The sequence below is a fragment of the Pseudorasbora parva genome, chromosome 23 (assembly GCF_024679245.1).
Source record: "Pseudorasbora parva isolate DD20220531a chromosome 23, ASM2467924v1, whole genome shotgun sequence".
Classification (NCBI taxonomy): domain Eukaryota; kingdom Metazoa; phylum Chordata; class Actinopteri; order Cypriniformes; family Gobionidae; genus Pseudorasbora; species Pseudorasbora parva.
The window spans coordinates 4,977,021-4,999,346 of record NC_090194.1 but is presented as its reverse complement, the minus strand read 5'-3'; the positions used below and the strand labels follow the sequence as shown (position 1 = coordinate 4,999,346).

At 37.1% G+C, this 22,326-nt stretch overlaps 1 protein-coding gene across 3 annotated transcripts; it reads right to left on the bottom strand.

Moving 5' to 3' along the window:
- Positions 1-1,878: 1,878 nt before the first annotated feature.
- On the bottom strand, positions 1,879-22,277 carry zpld1a (zona pellucida-like domain containing 1a). 3 transcript variants are annotated; one of them, XM_067432536.1, is made up of 13 exons: positions 22,143-22,277; positions 14,413-14,491; positions 13,606-14,184; positions 13,075-13,245; positions 12,777-12,997; positions 12,250-12,431; positions 11,840-11,912; positions 10,095-10,192; positions 9,588-9,668; positions 9,330-9,504; positions 6,527-6,623; positions 6,249-6,278; positions 1,879-5,890 (listed from the first exon to the last, which is right to left on the bottom strand). In XM_067432536.1, exons 4-13 carry the CDS (start codon positions 13,178-13,180, stop codon positions 5,715-5,717), a joined length of 1,239 nt encoding a protein of 412 aa, XP_067288637.1. In that variant the 5' UTR covers positions 13,181-13,245; positions 13,606-14,184; positions 14,413-14,491; positions 22,143-22,277; the 3' UTR covers positions 1,879-5,714. The 3 variants fall into 3 exon arrangements, with proteins under 3 accessions (XP_067288637.1, XP_067288636.1, XP_067288638.1); XM_067432535.1 differs by having other exon boundaries at positions 13,606-13,718; XM_067432537.1 differs by having other exon boundaries at positions 9,330-9,501; positions 13,606-13,718.
- Between the last annotated feature and the right edge of the window lie 49 nt (positions 22,278-22,326).

Below are 22,326 nucleotides of genomic sequence, written 5' to 3'. Positions count from 1 at the left end.
TCTCAGACCGTGAGAAACTAAATTCTCTGGTCTGATGAAACAAAGATTGAACTCTTTGGTCTGATTACCAAGCATCATGTCTGGAGGAAACCAGGCACTGCTCATCACCTGGCCAATACCACCCCTAAAGAGAAAGGTGAAGCAAATACTTTCTAGATGCACTGTATCTACACTTACAGAACATAAAATCTGTCCATCCATATCTGTCTGTTTGTCCAACATAAAATAAAATAACACAAAATATGCATTTGTGCTTTTTGTAAGGTATTTTTTAATACAGGTATACATTGACAAAACTGTTGCAGCAACTTGCATAAGAATGATTTGACAAACTGTTTACACTAATTCATTCTGCTTGTGTTTAAAAAATTAAGCCCAGTGGGCATCATTGGATAACCAATTAAATAGATCAGAAATCAGACAACATAATTACAAGGGTGAGGAAAACAGTCATTAAGCACATCGCAGCGCACTCCTGGGCTTTGTTTGAACTATAATCCCTTCACAGTATTAATGTCTCAATTTAGTCTCAAGTCACTTTGTTTGGTTGATAGCTTGACAAAATACAAATAATGTGTTTTGTACCAGATGTTCCCTATTAGTGCTTACTTAACACGTATACACCAACTATATTTATTCCACCAACATAAGTCTGACTTGACAGAAAATGTACAATTAGAACCCAGAGATCTGATCACATATAACTCATTCCTTATATGTCTGAGTAGACTAAATCTGTTTTCACATATATCAACAGGTCCAAAAGAAGGGCACATTTGATTTAAAGGGCAACCTCTGCGTGTAAACACTGTTAAGTGGTGTGAGAAGGTCAGTGGATTATTCTGTAATGAGATGGCTCTGCTTTAAGCTGCAAGCTAAGCACTTTGTTTCAGCGTTATTCTTTTCTTTCTCAGTGCGATGAGCCATAGATCCAAATAAATCTCAGGAGACGCTGTGGAGAATCACAGATGGGTTTAATACAGTTTAAGCATTACCTCTGCCCTTGTCAGATGCCAGCAGTGCGATTTCTTCCTTCAAAACAGATTTCTTATTGGCATCTGATGCTACACGGAGATTTGGCAACTTTCACTGCCAGGACCATCATTCAAATCATCTTGAATGACAAGAATATATTTAAAACATAATCCTCAAGTACTGTCATAAGGCTACAGGGCCTTTGTGTTGGAATATTGAAACTTTTAATTGGCAAAATTTGTAGCATCCTTTATAATATATCACAATAGGCCTATAATTTACTTTTGCAATACATAGTACAAGCTTGATGCAAAGATTTTTATTTTTTTTATTAATGCTTTAATTCAGCAAGAATGCATTAAATTGATCAAAAGTGACAGTAAAGACGTTTATAATGTTACAAAAGATTTCTATTTCAAATAAATGCTGTTGTTTTGAACTTATCAAATGAAGAAAAACAAAAAAATTATTATAGTTTCCACAGAACAACTGCTTTCAACATTGATACTAATACAAAATGTTTCTTGAGCACCACATCAGCATATTTGAATGATTTCTGAATGATCATGTGCCAGTTTATATATAAAATTAAAATGCTGATAAATATACTATATATATATATGTATAACTCAGGTGTTTAGAGTTAATTAGTTGCTTCAGATGATTAGGTTAATAGCTCGTTTAGAGAACCTTTTCATGATATGCTAATTTTTTGAGATAGGAATTTTGTGTTTTCATGAGCTGAATGCCATAATCATCAGTATTAAAACATTAAAAGACCTGAAATATTTCAGTTGGAGTGCAATGAATCTAAAATATATGAAAGTTTAATTTTTATCATTACATTATGGAAAATAATGAACTTTATCACAATATGCAAATTTTTTGAGAAGGACCTGTATATATATAATAGTTTTTATATACAATTTATTATTTATTATATTTAATAATTTAGAATTCAGAATGGCACTTCCTTGTGTCAAATGCTCGTATTTTGATCTTAGGTCACTTACAAATCAAAAGAGCTAATCCTTATATTCTATGCTGACACTTTCTTTAAGGCAGATGGGGATATTCATGTCAGGAACAAAGGTGGACTTTTATTCAACACGGTCATCTTTGTATATCACTATGGAAACCAGCATTGACACAAATACCATAATAGCCTTACATAAAGCACACTGGCGATAATATGGTACAGTGATGGTTTCATACGGAAATATCATTATACTTTTATATACTATGGTACCTGAATGATCATTATGGTATTGGTAAAATATGTTGAAATATATGCAACACTGAGGGGAGCACAAAACAAGTCTCACGGGTATATTTGTGGCAATGGCCAACAATACATTATATGCGTCAAAATGATAATTGTTTTTCTTTTATGGCATAAATCATTAGGATATTAAGTTAAGATCTTGTTCCATGAAGATATTTTTTGAATTTCCTACCATAAATATATATATAAAAAAAAAATGTTATTAGTAATATTCATTGCTTAGGACTTCACTTGGACAACTTTAAAGGCGATTTTCAGATGATGTATACATAAAAATGTAAACGTAAAAATATGGTTTTGTGGTCAAGGGACACGTTTGTTTGCTGAAAATATGTCTGATGGGTTTACCTTTGAATTCTTCACATTAAATTGGGCCATTCATTCATTATCCCATTAATATTTTCCAATGATGTCAAAGATAATAAGCCTGGAAGTCATAAAACGTCTGATATGAATACAGGCTCTTTGTTCAGCTGGAGTCATGATGATTACGTTCATTGTGAAGAGCTGTAAAAGCTTGCTTTCTGCAACATGACAGCATTGAATACAAATAATAGATTATGATCCCTGTCTGTTTTGTCATTATTACAGCAACATCTTCAAACTAAATATTCAGAAGCACCGCTGAATTTACTTTATTGTTAACAACTAGGAAAGAAAAACCTACAAAGTAATACAAATGTGTGTTTGGGGGATAATAACATGGGCTGTTACATTTAATTAAATTATCTTGGACAATTTCATTCAAATATCTTTAATAAAAAAGAATAAGTAACACTGGATATTAGAGTATGAGAAACTAACTGCTAAGAGTCATTACTGTCCAGTGGGTATCACAGAGACATATGAATACTAATGAGTAAAAACAAATACAATTCATTAAAACTAAAAATATCTTAAATAGTCTTCGCATCCCCCTAAATCACATGGCACAGTGATCTAGGTTGCTGTTCGACTTAATTAAATTTGTTCCCTATGGTCTCTCGCTCAGCTCTTGTAACTCAAACTAATTATTGCAGAGAGTTGGATTCACTTGGATTCGCTGGTGTCCCATGATCCTTTGTGCCGTCATGATGAATGGACTCCTCACGTTCCATCTTTAAGCCTCTAACATTCTCTTTGAACTAGAAATATGTGTTAGACAGGTCTATTAGATACCTCAGCTTATGTTCTTCATGTAACTGATCTTAAACCCTGCAATAATGAAGCGAGGGACTGAGGTATTAACTTTAAGTTACACTCCGCCAAAAGATCCGGATCAATTGACATTTCAAATTAAATACATGTATAAAACAGTGTGCTGCTCTGTTGGTCAGTTCATTTACAAGTGCAATTAAATAAAGTGTGTTCAAAAATATCTATTCATGTTTGTGTTTACACTACAATCACTTCCAGTATACCTGCTTGGTGGTTTAGGTTTGTTTTCTAGATTGTGTGGTGATTACACAGTCATGACTAAAATTGCGAAATAAACTGGGGGGGATAGTTTACCCAAAAATGAAGACAGTCAGTAGGGTCCAAAACAACAACATTGGACTCCATTGATGTTAATATTATAAGCCAAAACAAACTATTCTTCAAAATATCTTTGTTTTTTACAGAGAATCATGCCGGTTAGGAGCGACACTAGGGTGAGTAAATTATCTGAAAAATCCCTTTATGGCCAGAAATATACTTTACACAAGTACATGAATGCAGATTCTTCATATTTTGAAGAATATGTGTAACCAAACAGTTGCTTTTCCACTGTCACTTCCGGGGCTTGATCAGGCCTTGTCGTTGCTTCCCGGGGGCCAAAGGCCAGGGTTTATTGGCCCACCAGCTTGGGCTTGAGGGGTTACAAACAAAGGCGGAGTTTATCCGAGTCTGCAGACGGCAGCGCCGTGGATGATTTAATATACCAGTTAACATCAGAATCAAAGACTTCTGAGAATATTTTCACTTTCTCAAATAAAACTCACTTTCAGACAGCACCGAGTTCGTGATCCAATGTGGATTCTGATCAATGTATAAGGCAGAAATATTGATATGCAATGCAAAAAAATATGTATGCTAACTGCTAACCATAACTGTAGTAAACATGCTTACGACCGCTTAAAGAAATCAGTAAAATCATATAGGCTATCACACAATCATGTATTTATTTCTTCTGTCTGTACATCTCATCTTTTTGTACCGAGCTGTCTAATATCATATTTCACTCTGCATATGTCATAAAATAAATCAACTTTTTTTTTAATTTTTCAGTCGCTTTTATTAGTTTCTCTGACTGAAAATATAACTGTATTGGGACTGCCACTGTGCTAAAGCTCCTCAGCTCGGTTGTATTTTTGTGGAAAATGTATAGTAATGATTGTTCTTTCTTAATGTGATGTAAACATACTGTCCTGCGACTAAATCTTTAAGTAAATGACAAAAATGCCAACAAATGGATGCTTTTATTATGCTTGTTTTGCGATCTCGCTAGTTTCCAGTGATTTCTTTCTTATTTGTTTTCTGATAAAACTTCTGTGTGTTGGTAAAATAATAGGTGTGTGTGATGTTGTTCCTGAGAGACGTGTTACGGGCCGGTTTTAGAAACACATTGTGGAGCTTCTGGCCTGACGGTGGATCGGTGCTACAGCTCTGAGACTTTTAGCCCAGCCCGGCCCGGTAAAAGTCCTGCCTCGCACTGGCCTGACAGTGGAAAAACGGCTAATAGGGCCCATAATCTGTTTGGTTACCACCAACATTCTTCAAGACATCATCTTTTGTTTTCAGCAGAAGAAAGAAATTAATACGGGTATAAAACAACATGAGTGTAAATTGACAGAATGTTTTAATTGTGGGGTGAACTATCACTTTAAATCGCGCGCCGCCATGAGAGTTGTAAAAGTGGGCAGGTTTAACTATAATGCCGCTTGCCACAATCTTTGGCCCTAAAAGTGCACTTGGCGATTTTTGTTAATGTTGAGCAAATCTGTTTAGATTTATACTGACACTTAGTGTTGTGGATGAAGATTTACGCAAAATCAATACAATATCATTGTAAATGCATTGTAAGTCAGTAGTATTCAGCTGGTCACGTGAGCTCAACATGGCAAACCCTAAATTAGTTTGAACTGCCTATATAATTAAAATATCACGTGATTTTGTCAAAATGATGTTTTATGTGTAACAAGGACAAAAATTACTGAGTGCACATTTTAAGTGCGTCATTCCTGTTTATTTATGTGTGAGAATCATTTCAAATTCAACCTCTAGTGGTTTAGAATTGAGTTTTATGTAAAGTTACAGGAATGAGAGCAGCTGTATTGATGCTTTATAACCAAAAATAGGCAAATGTGTGTAGATGAAGGCTGTGTAGACCGATATTATGATATTATTTCCCTGTACTGCATGATTGTGTGTAACTGAAGAGCTCCGGACACAGGTATTGTATTGTTTAGATGAACGAACAGCCGTGTGTGTGCGTTTAGCTGAACGCTGGGTTGTGGGTTCCTGACAGAGGTCTTGGTGGCGTCTGTTTCCCCCTCAGCAGTGACAGAGACAGGATGAAGAAACACATGCTCATCACACCGAGGATTGCGATGGCAGAAATCAAGGCACTTGTCACTGAATTCATTTTAAACGGAGGCCCGTTTAACTGTGCTGAAACACACACACACACACACAGGGTTAGGAAGACTTCATACAATATGTAACCCACCGTTCAAACTCTTATCGCACACACATTCTTTCAATCCTCTTGTTCATTTCTTGATAACACCACCTGCTTCTACCCTCTATTAACTTCTCACTGTTGGAAACCCTCCAACTCATCATTATTTTGGTCATGGTTTTAAGCTGCTACATCCTTTCAGGAAGAAAAAAAACTGAAAACATTCCTCTATATTTCCAGGAGGGAGTAAAGCGTGCTTTTATCCTCCATCGAAATGCTACAGCTCTGAGATAGATGGATTTAGCTCTCTTTTAAAAGGGCTAAAGTTGAGGGAAAAGGAAGCCTTACCTAGTTGGGAATTATTGGTGGGAGTTTCATCTGTGGACAGTGAGAAAATTGTTTTAGTGAGATAGAACACTTATTGCCTTAAGGTTAATTTAAAGTGCTAAATAATGTCTCACAATAGTTGTCTCACTTTGAGAGCTGAGATGCAATGTTTACACTGCATGCTTTTATCCAACTTGCCGTGTACTGAACTTTTTAGCACTTTCTCTGGGATTCATGCATGTAACCGTATTGTCAGCATCATGATCTACAGAAACACTACATTATAGTTCATTTCGTACCACTTCGGGTGATGATGGGTCCGGCGGTCATGACTGCGTTGTCAGAGGCCACACCGGTTCTTCCTGACGTGTCCCTTTTCTTCCTCTTACCGCAGATCTGTCAGGATGTCCATATTTGTGAGCAACAGTACTAACTTTTTATAACAAACAAAGGAAATTAATCCTATTATAATGATCAACACACCAATTAACACACCAAACAAGATTTGTTAATTTCACTAAGATTGTTTTCCCTACCAATGACTTTTACTGAGCTATTTTTGTCGTTCCTGTTATTCTCACTGGCTCTCATTATATTCTTAGTATAAATTAAAGGCAGTAAAACCAATACAAACATGACGCATAAATCACTTGCAGTTAAATTTCTTTCACATTAATGTTTATTTTTTTTTCATTACTGTTATGGCCTTTTTGTTTGTTTGTAGGGATGCATGACATACTATTTCTGTATCAGCCGATTTATGTTCATTTTTAATGTTATCGTTGTCAGCCTGATAAGAAGATTGGGCTGATATCCTAAAGACAATAAGTAAAAAAATATTTCCTTCAGATGCACACTGTTTGCCATTACATGATTGGAAATATATAAATATGATAAATAAATATGATTGGAATTATGTAAAAAGAATAGTACAGTTAAGCGTGAAATGTGCAGGGACAAGTCTGTCATATATGCTACAAAAATCATAATGAGAACATTATAATTGTGTGCTTGGGTTTAATGGTGAGTATTTTTGTTTTTGTAATTAGGCTCTCAAAAATTATATTAAAATATGGATTTAGATGTATCGGCCAATATATTGGTTACCGGCTTTCAAATTGAAAGAATTATTGGTTATTATATCGGGCAAAATATACATATTTGTGCATCCCTATTTTTTTGCTTTTATTATATTTTTTCTGGAGTGTGTGATACTGAACACTGTAATAATGATACCGAAAATTCAGCTTTGCCATCACAGGAATAAATTACATTTGTAAAAAGATCAAAATATGAAACAGATCTTTTAAATTGTAATATTTTTTTTACAATACTGTTTTACTGCATTTTGATCAAATAAATGCAGCCTTGGTGAGCATAAGAAACTTCTTTCAAAAACGTTAAAGGTGCCATGAACTGGATTTTTTTTTAAATATACTGTTGTCTGAGGTCAACTTATGACGTTTGCATCATTTTTACATTTAAAATCATCATAATGAATAAGTAATAGGTTATTTTCTACCCTGGTTTTGAGGTCTTTGCCCTGTTCTGATGGGCGTGCCGAACTGAAGACTTGGAAGTAAACACCCATGGCTAGGATTGGATAAGCTTTGCATATTTAAATATCAAGTCAAGAGAGTGAACAAAGGCAATCAAGAAAGGAATGTTATGTCACTATTTAAGATAGTCCGTCGGCAGGCCGGGCTTACGTTTTGGTAGCCCGTCTGGAAAACACAGCCCTGGGACATAAGGCTTTACGATAGCCTGGATGCCAGCCGAACTCAGCCCCGCCCATAACATTCGAGCTCGGGCAGTTCGGTCTGGACTTGATCCATAGAGGAGTAATTATGCCAGAACAGAAACTGTTCGGACCAATGAAATCATCAGGACGGGCTTTAGACGATGACAGACAGATGATAAACAGTAACGTCATCAAAAGGGGCTTGGTTGAATTTGTTAAAATCCTAAACGGAGAGCTTGTTTGTATGCATTCACCTTCACTATTTCTCTCAGAAATGATGATCATGTTGGTAAGTAACTGTGTATCCTTAAATTCTTTTTTTTACAACACCGTCAAAGATTGTTTATTCCAGTGCGCGTGCAGACAGGGTTGCCAAGTTTTTAAAACAAAACCCGCCAACTAATAGCCCAAAACTATAGCTTCTCGGGTGGGTTCTCTGAAAAAAAGGCGTTTGGGGGGTAAAATGTGTGTTATTTTGGCAAGGTTGCCTGCTAAAATTTGCATTCATGGTTCTATATATCACATAATTGAGGTCACTTCACTTCAACCCGCAGATATGGTAACAACCTGCAGAAAAAAATGCAGATTTGGCAACACAGTGCAGTTGAGTTCTCTTGACGTTTGACAACTAACGTTATGCGTCGCTTCGTTGCTCTGATTGGTTGTTGGTCTATCCAATTGATGTCTTTCCTGGTTCGGTTGAAACACGCCTCATAATCACAGCCCAATGGAGCAGTTTCAGACTCATATTCTGACAAGAATTGAGTATGACCACATCAGGCTAGCTTTACGAGCCCTGACATACATGTCCGAGTCTGATCCTGAATCGCAATGAACCAACAAAACCATAAATAAAGGATTCGCCAGCCTTTGACAGCGTGCTAAGATATTTTCTGTTGAACACGTACACATAATCAATAGATCTATGTCAAACAATTTGTAAAAATGCGATACTACCACATATTTTAAAAAATATAATAATGTATATGTTGCTTCATTCGTGCATAGCGTGGCTACAGAATCAGGCGTTGTTCTTCTTCTGTTGAGGCGATGTTTTACCACACCCTGACGTCACAGCCTGGCACATTCTAAGATCTCACTTTTGCTTGGCCTGGTGTCAATAAAAGCTTTTCTTTGACTAACAAGGATGTTTTTAGCTCTTTAAATAATCCTACCAATCCCACATTTTTAGGCGGTATAGTGTATGCACACATTTTTTGTTGAAATAACCACCCCAAATAAACAAACAGAGTAATTAAAAAACAATAATAATAATTATATCAATATCTTATTTCAGGTTTTAGGGTGAAGTATGACCCAGACTTTAGGTGACCCGTTTCACCTAAAGCAGCCGTACTTACAGGCAAGAGCAGGGGGCAGTCATCAGAGCGACACAGCTTGGTCACGCAGTGCAGAAAGACGGTGGACATTTTCTGGTTCTTGTGCTTGACAAAGCGGAAAACCTCGAAAGAGAAGCGGCCCATCTGGCTCTTCCCGTTCTCAAACACCGTTGTCTGCGGGTCCTTATCACATCTACTGGACCAGAGACAAGATACACTTAGCATTCAGCCTCAGTTCTGTATACACCCACAAGCACATCCATATATCTGAAGAATTACCCAAAGAAAAGGTCATATCGGAGTTCATCATTAGGATTCCCAGAGGGAGTGGTGTAACAGTAGTCCATCAGAACGTTCCACCTGTGGAGAGTGACATGTGTGAATAAGTCGCTAAAACATGGATGCTTGAATAGGAAACCGCCCTATACGACCAAACCACTGTTGTTCCATATAGAAGTCATGCGTCTTATCTCTACTCAGACTCCATAATAAGCTTTCCCATTCATTTTAGTGGCGCCCTTCGCTGGTCCTAAACAAGGCCGGCATTGAGCCACTCAGCATTCTTCCTTTAATGGGCTAAACTACTTCTGGATCTATCAGATATAAGAGAGGAGGTCATTTAGGGAAGTTCTTTAACAATGCAGTGACAGTCCAAAGACCATGTGCCTGTCTCAATTTACATTTGACCTCGTTCAGTATTCAGTATCATATCTACAGTATGCTTTAGTATGTTGGGCCTCCTTGCAAGATACTCTCCCAAGATCTGCTTGAGTAACTGTAGTTTACCTCCTGTCTAGGTTGGTGGCTTTTACGGCGGCAAACACTCTTGTCTTCAAAGTTAGTCCAGACATTGGGATGGCAAGGTGCTGGATGTATGTGGAGTCCTTAAACATTGAACACCACAGGTTAGGATCCCACACACTAAATGATTTGCTCCAAAAATATAGAAATAAACTAAATATAGCAAAAAAATGATTCCAATCATATTTCAAGCAGTTCGAAACCATCATTGTGAACAGTGCACATCTGTGCAGAAATAATCCATTATTTATCGGCTTCAAGATATCGATCAAATCTTATTTTCCGGACGATAACTTTTTTCACTTCAGTGTTTAAAAAAAGTAACTCTAAAAGCATTCAAGTTTAAGTGGGACATTTTATTTTCAGGTCTATGCTCAAAAAGTGAATACATGGATTATCACTGCATATTGTATATTATAAATGCATATATCAATATAAATATAATTTAGTACCATAAAGTCCCCTAAAAAATACAAACAATTAAATAGAATACATTATCGAACTAAAATATAGTACATTTACTGGGGTTAAATTAATATATATATATATAATTGGTGTGACAATCCTAATAATCGGATTCATTCCTTTTGTTTAATATAAAAAGTTGGAACTGTGTTCGTTTGTTACTCACAAATATGAGTATCCTGATAGATCTGCGAAGAGAAGGGACACGTCGGAATGAAACTGAAATTATATATATATATGTATATATATATATATATATATATATATATATATATATATATATATATATATATATATATATATATATATATCAGTTTCTTTTCGACGTGTCCCTTCTCTTCCTCTTTCTGCAGATCTATCAGGATGCCCATATATATCATTATATAAGATGCATCTCATTGTATTCTTAGCATAAATTAAAGGCAGCAAAACCAATACTAACATGATGATTAACATAACATACTGATTCATTTTTGCATTACTGTAATGGCCTTTTTGTTTGTTTGTAGGGATGCATGACATATCATTTCTGTATCGGCCGATATATGTTCATTTTTAATGTTATCGGCCTGAAAAGAACATTTGGCCGATATTTTAAAGCCAATAAATAATGGATTATTTCCTTCAGATGCACACTGTTCACCATGATGGTTTTGAATCGCTTGAAATATTATTGGAATTATTTCTAAAAGGATAATACAGTTAAGTGTGAAATGTCTAGTGCAAGTCTGTCATATAGGCTACATACAATTATAATGAGAACATTATAATTTTGTGCTTGGGGCATGGGTTTAATGGTGAGATTTTGTTTTTGTAATCAGGCTCTCAAAAGTTATATAAAAATGTTTATTTAGATTTATTAGACAATGTATCGTTATCTGCATTCAAATATAAAGAATTATTTATTTTATTTTATTTTTCAAAAAAATAAAATAATCCTGAATAGATAGATTGAGTAATAAAAAAATATATAGTCAAAAATTAAATAATAAAAATTCAATATCTTATTTCTCATTAAAAAATGAAATCATTATTGTTGTTATTATTATAAATTGTTTAAAAAAAGAGACTTTGGAAGTCTCTACTATAGAAATAAGCAAAATATTTCATATCAGTCATATCAGACATGGACTGGTTTGAACTGGACACATTCCATTATTAAAAAAAAAAATAGAATTACAATATTTCATGCTTTGAGCACAGTGCAAAAGATGCAGATGGATCTCTATATAATGCTTAATTAAAAATGATACTGCTGTACTCACGTTGTATAGAAGTAAATTCAGCGTGCTCACAAAAGTGCCGTTGCTGTCCTTCACTGATATCGCTGCAGCTGACCTTCGAACAAAAGAAGCTATTAAAAAACGATAAATATATTTTGCAGGCTAATTAATCCTGAAAGGAAAACTTGTGTGATAGTTTTTCCTGATTTACTGTCTGATGTCCTTGTAATCAACCGTGCATTAGGTTTTACAACATATTCGTTGTGCATACTAATTTAATTATGCCTCCCAATTCAGCCCATTAAATCTTAACAATAAGTGCTAAATATTTTACAACATGCAATTTGGGACTGTTTTATCTTCCCTCAAAATATTGAGAATAATTTAGCATGAATTAAAAAAAGGACACAATGCAGTACTGAAATGCCGTGATAGTGATGAAACCGGCTTACGAAGCAAGTTGTGTGTTGTTGACCAGGTATTCCAGCGGGTAACTACAACTGAACTTGTAAAGCAGTCCCGGTAGGTAGCTGATGACCGTCGGGGGATCCGGAGTGTCAATGTATCCTGCTATATTCCCAATCTGAACCAGGGAAAGATTCCCATATGCGTTGGGCCCCTGAGCCGTTGAGACCTACAGACACAGTGGCACTAAACTGTCATTGCCGTTCCTGAAACTAATGTACCTTCACCATTATCCTCCATAATCCTCAGCCCATCACCAAACCAAAGATAAATCCACCTCACCGCTGATGTTCTTCATTTATCATGACCAAATTGTCACTGAGAGAATATTGTCTCTCCAAACACAAGCTGAGTTTTAGCATTTACTCTAACAAATGTGTTTTTCTTACTAATGATTGAACCTAAAAATGAAAGTTCTGGGTCATTTAAGGGCTAATGTGAGTAAATTATTCTGTCACGGGTCAGCTCCCGCTACGCAGGCCATTAAGAATGGTGAAAGCAGGTGGTTTCTTACCACCAGTGAGTTTCCGCAGGCCTCCAGAGTGCTGAGACTGATGCTGAACAGCACAACCGTCGGGAACGTGTTGTTGTTGATGAACCCTCGGCAGTGGGCATCACCGTGACGCCCGTTCAGTGCCAGGTCAGTGTCGGTGTAGCCAGAGAAAAGCACCGGGCAAAAATTAATCTTCAGCGTAATGGTTTGCACTCCGCAGTACACGCTGATGTCCCGCTCAGCTGTTGAGAGAATGAAATATAATTAATAACGTGTCACTGCTTAAATGCTCGCACAAAAAAAGAAAGCGTTCACTCACAGGGGAAGCGGCTGTGAAAGTTGGCGTCGCAGTTGAACCCATTGAATTGCGCATTCACTACGAAAGTTTTACTTGCAAGCAGAATAATCACGCACAAACGTTCCATTTCAACGCCAGAGGAAGACAATGTAGGAGCAATTTCTTTGGATTCATCAGAAAATGCTTCTTTTTCTGAAACGAGAGAAGAAATGCATGATTAGACTCACTTCAAAAGGTAATTTGAAGGCATTGTTCGGTAATTATGCTATTAAAGTTGATGAAAAAGACAGAAAATGAGAAATCTGATACTTTTGTTGGTGCTTCTGTTCAATTTGAAACCAATAATGAGCATAAATTGATCTGAAGTGCCATCGCGCAAACTTTGTGAGCAAATCAACTCACCTCAATGCATATATTCAAAAAGCTGCAAATCTATTCAAACGGATTCACTTCCTGTAGGTATTTGTTAACACTGCGTGTTTCACCCTGACCTCGGTCCACTTTTGCCCTCCGTCTGCTCTAGCATCCCTCGCTCCGTTGCCGAAGACTCACCCGTTTCCCTGGCAGCTGCAGAATCAGCGGTACTCCATCTGTCCTCGGCTGTGGCGCGAGACTGACTGGATTACCCGGCATCCCGGCAAAACCACTAGAAACACGGCCTTGCTCTGAGGAAAAAAATTAAACATAAGAGATTCATTATCTGAACACGTCAACAGCAAAAGAGCTGTCTGGGGGAACATGGGAAAGTCCATCAAAAAGTGAATGTGTTATTCAAATCCTTTCACGGGCCCAGAAACATGAGCAGGTTTTGAAGTTTCCCACTCATATCCTTTCTGCTTGATCTCGCTCTGTCAGCGCTCACAAGTGGCCCCGCGCCGCATGTGGTCTGCGAGGGGGGCATTATCTTTTCATCGGCTCCGGGACTGGGCTCGTCGCTGACTGAGCTGGCCTTTCTGTGTGCCAGGACGGTCTGGGTCGGGACCAGGATTGTCTGGACGCTTTAGATGCTTTGTTTGGCCCGTCTCAGTCAGCACTTCCCCAGTCGCATCCCACCTGTCTGGCCGTGACCCCCCCCCAATCCGACTGCAACTCTTGGCCTTACGTCGATTGTTGGCTAATGCACATGAGAATCTATATCGCAAAAAGGGGGTCTTCTATGGATAGCATACTTCTAGTGATGAATGCTTCCAACCTCTCCAAATGTATAGCAGACTAATATTTCATCAAATTAGCTGCCATTTATACATCATCATTTTTAAAATGCCCTTAATCAGTGTGATTAATTGCCTTAGAAATGTCTCTACGGTCCATCATTGCAGCAAAAGGGGAAATTTGAATGATTTCATTGTCCATTCTTACCTGATTAATCAAAGCTCAAGACGTCCGGGCTGCTGGCCAGCTCCAGCTGCAATACATCATCCAAAAGTCGCTTGTCAATCTGTGCAAAATACAAGAAATCCAAAGGAAAATGATTTTCAAAACTATGCAACACCATCCCGAACTGTTCTCATCCTAAAACCAGCTCAGATACTACAGAGACACGAATCGGATGAAGCTCTGAGCCCCTTCGACTAGAACTCTGACGAAGTTTGCCTCGCATCTTAGAATTTCTTCAGACAGAAGGGATTGTGGGTAAAACGGAGCTGTTGGTCTATAGCGGGGCAATTTAGTACATGCGATAAGTATCTCTATTTATGCCTTTCCAGCAAATGTCATTCTTTCATTTTTCACACTTGAATGTCTCTATATGGCAGGCTATACTGCCGTTTATCAGTGTGGCACAATCTCATTCACCTTGGCAAGATATCAGGGCAAGCGGAACTATTGCTGTGAGGATTTCCACATGTAATGACGCATGTACTGTAGGGTAGCATTTGAGAAAATGGAAAATAATTTGGCATTCTTTTGACATCTTCAATTTATGATTACTGGTAAATACATTAAGCCGTGCAGACAGAAAGGATTGATTGATTGATTGATTGATTGATTGATTGATTGATTGATTGATTGCACAACTGCATCCTTGGACAGTTTTACGGCTTTTAAAACATTGCAGAAATGTTCTTGAGTGTTTGAATAGATATTCATTGTTCAATTATTAATAGGTTTGGAACAATTACAGGATGGTTTGATAGTGTTTAAAATGAGCCCAAAACACGTTCATACACTAAGGGTCAGATTTACTAACAGCTTGCTCCAGCTCTTTTGGCGTTAGAAAAATACTCTCAGGATATACTAAACACACGCAGTGATAAATTAGGGCTGAAAAGGCATGGACAGGGTTATTTTTGCAGACTTTTTTGCATATGCTTTTGTAGAGTTTCGCTTTCGGGCGCAAAATTAATGGGAGGAGAGCATTTAAATGAATCATGCAAGGTGATTTACAAAGGTTTGCACTAGTCCGTTTACTGGTGCGCCACTTTTAACTTCCCAAAAAAGCACCTCTTAAACCAGATGCTGACGGGTAGATTGCGCTGGTGGTTATGGAAATGATCTGGCTGTGTCTGAATTCATTAATTAGCGCGTCATCAGTAGATCCCACGCAGAACTGTCCACTCCCATTGCCACTTTTATGGAATTGCGCTCTCCCGCTAATTTGCTCTTTTTAGTAAATCTGGCCTCATACAGAATGATGAAATCGCATTGACTCACAACATTTGGTCTTGCTTCATTTTCTCATGTTTTTATTTATCTGATTACTTTATTCAGTGGGCTGCGTATAATGTGGGTCATTAGGAGGTTACAGTGAGAAACTCCGTAATGCAATATAATAGGAATGACAGTGGCATATAATAACCTTTCTTGAGGTCTACAGTGTAACTAACTTCTCTTAGCAGAATACTATCTGCATATCTTGTATCATAAATCAGACTATAGTTTCTGAGAAAATGCGTGACTCTTTCTTAACAGGGTACAAGCAATTACTGTTTTTCTAGCTGTGTGAAATGCCATCAGTTGGCTGGCAAGCAGGTGTCAGGCCCAGAGCATCAATCACTGCGGCCTGTAAGGAATTAGGAACTATGAGCAATCTGTCTCTGTTTGGTTGCCATGGATATCTGTCGGACGGGATACGTTTAGTCTAGTGAGGAAAAAAGTAAAAGAGGAATTTCAAGCCAATGAATATACTTTTGGTGGCCTTTTTGGTTCCATGTAAACCAAAAGAATCTGCTCGCTTTGTTGTTTAATTGTGCCATGTTTATTCCGAAGGGTTTTTAACCGGAGGTACAGTTGATTTAAACTTGTTATGATGTACAGTTTATTTGAAATTGAACTGAAATTAATTTAAGCCACAAATTGGCTGTTAATGTTGCAATTCAACCTACATTAGAAAGACTTTGGTTGGGGCCGAATGTAAGTCAAGTTCTATAAAACATTATGAGCATGCAAATAGAAATCATCATAATATGGGAGCCGAAATACCAACATGAATACCTGATTTTGCCAAGTTAGATGCGTTCCTGGGTCAACATACTTTGTCGATCCTGGAACGACATTCCTTTCCAAAAACAATTTGTCCTAAGCACATCCCTACCCTAAACCTACCAATAACTTTACCCTAAAATCTAAAAACAGGAAAATGATAGTGAATAAAGGCCTGTTCACACTGATCAGACATTACATTATGACTATTATGATGACATTATGATTATTCCTAATTTTGTGTTGGTCCCCCTTTTGCTGCCAAAAGAACCCTGACCCATCAAGGCATGGAGTCCACTAGACCCCTGAAGGTGTGCTGTGGTATCTGGCACCAAGATGTTAGTAGCAGCTCATTTAAGTCCTGTAAGTTGCGAGGTGGGGCCTTCATGGATCGGACTTGTCTGTTCAGCACATCTCACAGATGCTCGATTGGATTGAGATCTGGATAAATTGGGGGCCAAGTCAACACCTCAAACTCAGTGTTGTGCTCCTCAAACATTTCTGCTTTGTGTCAGGAGCATTATCCTGCTGAAAGAGGCCACAACCACCAAGAAATACCATTTCCATGAAAGGGTGTATAATATATGGTCTGCAACAATGCTTAGCTTGGTGGTACGTGTCAAAGTAACATCCACATAGATGGTAGGACCCAAGGTTTCCCAGCAGAACATTGCACAAAGCATCACACTGCTTCTGCCGGCTTGATTTCTTAGTGGATCCTGGTGCCATGTGTTCCCCAGGTAAGTGATGCACGCACACCTGGCCATCCACTTAATATAAAAAAAAAAACGTGATTCATCAGTCCAGGCCACCTTCTTCCATTGCTCCATGGTCCAGTTCTGATGCTCGCGTGCCCACTTTTGGCACATTCAGCGGTGGACAGTGGTCAGCATGGGCACCCTGACTGGTCTGCCGCTATACTGTGTATTCTGACACCTTTCTATCAGAACCAGCATTAACTTCTTGAGCAATTTGAGCTACAATAGCTCGTCTGTTTGATCGGACCACAAGGGTCAGCCTTTGCTCCCCACGTGCATCAATGAGCCTTGGCCGCCCATGACCCTGTGGCCGGTTCTCCACTGTTCCTTCCTTGGAGCACTTTTGATAGATACTGACCACTGCAGACCGGGAACACCCCACAAGAGCTGCAGTTTAAGAGATGTTCTGACACAGTCTTCTAGCCATCACAATTTGGCTTTAGTCAAACTCGCTCAAATCCTTACGCTTGCCCAATTTTCCTGCTTCTAACACATCAACCTTGAGGACATAATGTTCACTTACTGCATAATATATCCCACCCAACACAGGAGCTGTGATGAAGGGATCAGTGTTATTCACTTCACCTGTCATAATGTTATGCCTGATCGGTGTAAAGACAATCTTGTTCTGTTATTCTATGCGCATGCTTGTCTGCACTTTAAATGCTCAGGCTTGGTACAGCGGGATGATTCTGATTGGCTGTCAAGGTTTTTTTTTTCGGTAATCAGCTGGAAAAATTATTTGAACAATATCGTTCCCTTTTGTTCAGTCACTCCGAGTAACGTCAGTGACTGGCTAATGGGGGCTTCTAAGTGAAACCCCCATTCATCAGTCACTGACGTTACGTCTCTGTTCCCTCCTCAGGGAACGAGGGTTACATACTTAACCGAGACGTTTCTCTGTGCCATTATCGTTATAGCTGTATTGTGAACTCTGCTATTCTTTAATATTGAGAACAATATTTATAACTATATTTTTATTGTTTTCTTTATAGTTATCCTTGGTGTAAACTGGCCTTAACACTGATGTAGAAGCATCTAAACCTGATTGTAAGCCTAAACTTGACATAAACTGTCAACTTTTCCCTCTCATCTGACTGGTCAACTGGAATGTGTTTCCATGAACATTGCTCTTGGTGAAATCCGTTTCCGCAACACCAAGGACGGATAACACAGCTGAAATATTTTCAAAATGTTCACCATGTTCTATAATACACTTCTAATATGGAAACAAGTCAGCTGTGTGCAGTTAGAGAGATGGAGTGTGAAAAAGAGAGAGGAAAGTCTGTCATTGACAGGTCTCTGGCCCCTGGTGTTGGGTATAGCACAGATGAAAATGCCATTTCTCTTCTCTGTAGATTGTATTGTCTGTCACAGCAGCCAACTTGGTTAAATCCTAACTGTTCCTGTCAACAGAGAGAACATTGGTTGTCATCTGTGTAAGCCTTCATCCAACACAGAAACGGTTATATCTGCTGTTGAAGGGACTCATATAGCACATGCTATAGAGGAAAAAAACATATCCATGTCGAGCATCTGACATCTATATCACTTTTCTCCTCACACCCTTTTAATGACCCATTTTTGTCCCTTTTTATAGTTGTCTTTAAGGTAAATCCATTTTCTATATCTATATTTCACAATTCAGATGTTTCCATTTTTGTTAAAAAATATGAGAATGTGTTTGTGAAATTGAGTTTAATAATTAGTCGGGGTTAACTTAAGAATGCTTGAAGCAATTATTTTAGGCCAGAATGAATAAGCAAAATTAATTAACAGCTTAATATGCATGTTTGTGTGAATTAATTAGATCAGGTTTGATAATATGATAAATTAATTTAGTTTGAATTAATTAATCAGTTTTATATACTAAATTGTCTATATCGTATAAAATATTTTCCTGATACATTTCCTTTTATTGTACTTTATAAGGGTTTCTACTGTGTAAAAAGCACTCTGAACAAGGAGGAGGTTTATAGGGTTCAGTCACTGCTGGACAGCGTTTGAGGAAACTTTTGTGCATGTGAGAAATCTCTATGAGACTAAACGGACAGAAAAGCTGTGTTTCTGGTCCCAGGTGGCAGAAATCACAGGATGGCTTATTGTTTATGTGTGAAACACAAGCCATGTGGTATTCAGACCAGAGGGACACACCTTTTCATTATGAGCCATATCTATAACCAGCTCTCTACTCACAGACAGAGATCCATAAAAAACAGCATACAAAACATCAGTGTGTCAGGACTGCAATGCAGGATCTCAAAACTCAGTATCTTAAAACAGCATTTTTAATAATGATAATAGTAATACAAATAATAATAATAATAATAATAATAAGTGTTAGTATCAAATTATTAAAATTATGTAATAATTGAAAATGAAATATGAGTTATGAAATGATTATTAAATTTTAAAAAAGTGTACAGTTTATAAGGCAGATAATAAAAGCTAACATTTTGTGTGGATTACATGCCAAGTTCTTGAAATTTCTAGGTTACATATTTTTATATCATACAATTACTCTTTATAACACTACTAGTGTATCAAGACCACCTAATCCTAGACCAAGTCAAGACCAAGACCAGCGTGTACCGAGACCAAGGCAGGGCAAGCCCGAGTCAAGACCAAGACCAGACCAGCACTCCTAAAATAGTAAGACACCGCTGTTACCAATCAAACCACTGACAATAAAATGAATGGCACAGAAGTTGCATCTGAATTGGTACCGAGACAAGACCAAGACCTTCAAAAAAATGGTCTTAAGACCGATCTCGAGTACTACAACACTAAATACTAGGCTACTACTACTAATAAAACTAATAAGTATTATACAATTATTATTAGTAGGCTAGTAGTCATTGAAGTATTATAAAAATAATTATTTGATATAATAATAATGAAACAGTGTGTCAGTACTGTATGCAGTTAATTAAAAGCTATTAGCATTTTGTGTAGATGTTAAGGTATCCTGAAAGTTAAATAGGCTATTATTTATGCAAAATATAAATACATACTCTTGGACTTTTTATAATAAATTATAGATATCAGTAACAATTATTACTGTTTTAAAATAAATAATGATTATAAAAAACATTAGTGCACTGTTGTAATGCAGAAAATGCTTCTTTTTTTAAATCCATATTAGGCGTATCCTACTATTTAGCGTATTGTTTTTAGTTGCATTTAGTGATGATTACATGTCAAATGATCCTGAGAAAGTGATAGATTATTCTTATTATGTATAAATACAAACTCTTGAAATGGTGTTCAGTATTCTGTTAGAATATAAATAGAAAAGGCCGACATGCACCTGCGAACTCTCAACTGGATGTTGTCAAGATGCTCTTGAAAGTTCGTGAACAAGGACACAGAGACCTGCAAGTGCATATCGCCCTCTACCGGTAAGACCATGGGTAAGACTGCAAACCTACGAGCGCTGCTGCCGCCTGTGCGATACTGTTGATGTAAGTCACTCTGCTCGGCCCATATAACACAAGTTGACATAAGTCTCGTCCTGGAACCATAGACTGCCTGGAACCGATCAGTGTTTTTGGCTTTGTCCTGGACATTTAATCTCTCAGACCTTCCCCTCTCGGTTTCCTCAGTTTGAGTTTTAATTACACCAGTGAGCTGGATAGAGTGATGATTTACAGCATTGCACATATCAAATATGCTTAAAAAAATGTAGGCGTTTACATGCTGTGCTCGCGCGCGCGCGCACACACACACATACATTATATATATATATATATATATATATATATATATATATATATATATATATATATATATATATATATATATATATATATATATATATATATATATATATATATATATATATATATATAAAATATCTTTTCTTTTTTTGAAAACTCATTCACAAGGATTTCCTCTGAACTAAATCAATCACATGTTCTACTTTCTTGAACACAGGAAGATATTCACAAAATGCTGGAGGATATTTGTACTTGATATTTGTATGCAGTCAAAACATGACCAATAAGCAGGAAATAACCATATAGACTGTAAAAATAAAATAAAAATACACACCCTCGTAGTTTCCGCAGGGACACTTAGAAACTGAACACAACCAACATACGGTCCCAATAAGTATTATAATATTACATATTATAATGCTGTAATTTACCTCAGTTAGGCTTAAGCTTTAATGATGCAGCTCGGAATTTTCGATTGCTTTTTTTTTTTTTTTACTATGTTTTTATTTAACTTTTCTTATAAACAGAATACTTTTAAATAACATATACACATAATATTAGTTATGTAAAGTAAAATATATAATAATTTTCGACTGCTTTAAATGCGAAAGAACCTATTTTCCCCTAAACTAAAGCAATGTTTTCTGTCATTGCATATTTGTATCACTAGATGGCTCACTTTTGTAATGCATTTTGTAAGGAGTAAGATAGTTAGCCAAATTAATTATTGCACTGAGGGAAACTAATGTAGCCTAAATGTAATGATGTATTTTTATTGCATTTCACACAAGTCAATCAGATGGAAAATGAATAATAATGTAGCCTATCAATTATTAATTAAGATAAAAACTGGTTAACCTTATTTTCCCTTTTTATTTTAGATTATATTAGATTGGAGTTTTCTACCGAGTGTGTGTATGCATTCTACTTGTAATATAGACTTCATGCTGAATTAAATTTTGAAAGTATTAAACAAATACACATTTAATTAATGACATGTCTCAGTTGATTGTATTGTAAAATAAATAAATAAAATAAATAAATAAGAAAGTATATATCAGTCGCCGTAGGACAGCTCGTGAAACCAAAAAAACGGTTGGATAAATTCCGTCACGTGAACCGTCGCCCTGGTAGATAGATCTGTCCATCTAGACCCGCCATTTTGGCTCACAGGCCAAATCGTAGTACTCACATTCTACGTAGAAAGGACCCCGGCCTGATGGTTAGAGCCAACATGGCGTCGTAACGCACATACCATCCAACATCCATATAAACCTTGGGAGGATCCTCGAAAAGAGGAAATAGACCCGCCATTTTCCTATGAGCCTTTTAAACCCAGCAGGGGGAGGCACGATCCGACAGGAGAGCCACTGAGG

Coding starts and splice junctions, on each gene's coding strand:
- zpld1a (XM_067432536.1), bottom strand. CDS start 13,180: ATGGAACGTTTGTGCGTGATTATTCTGCTTGCAAGTAAAACTTTCGTA. Junction 9,505..9,587: donor CGATATGACCTTTTCTTTGG/GTAATTCTTCAG, acceptor TCTCTGGTCCAG/TAGATGTGATAAGGACCCGC. Junction 6,624..9,329: donor ACTGCCCCCTGCTCTTGCCT/GTAAGTACGGCT, acceptor ACATCCTGACAG/ATCTGCGGTAAGAGGAAGAA.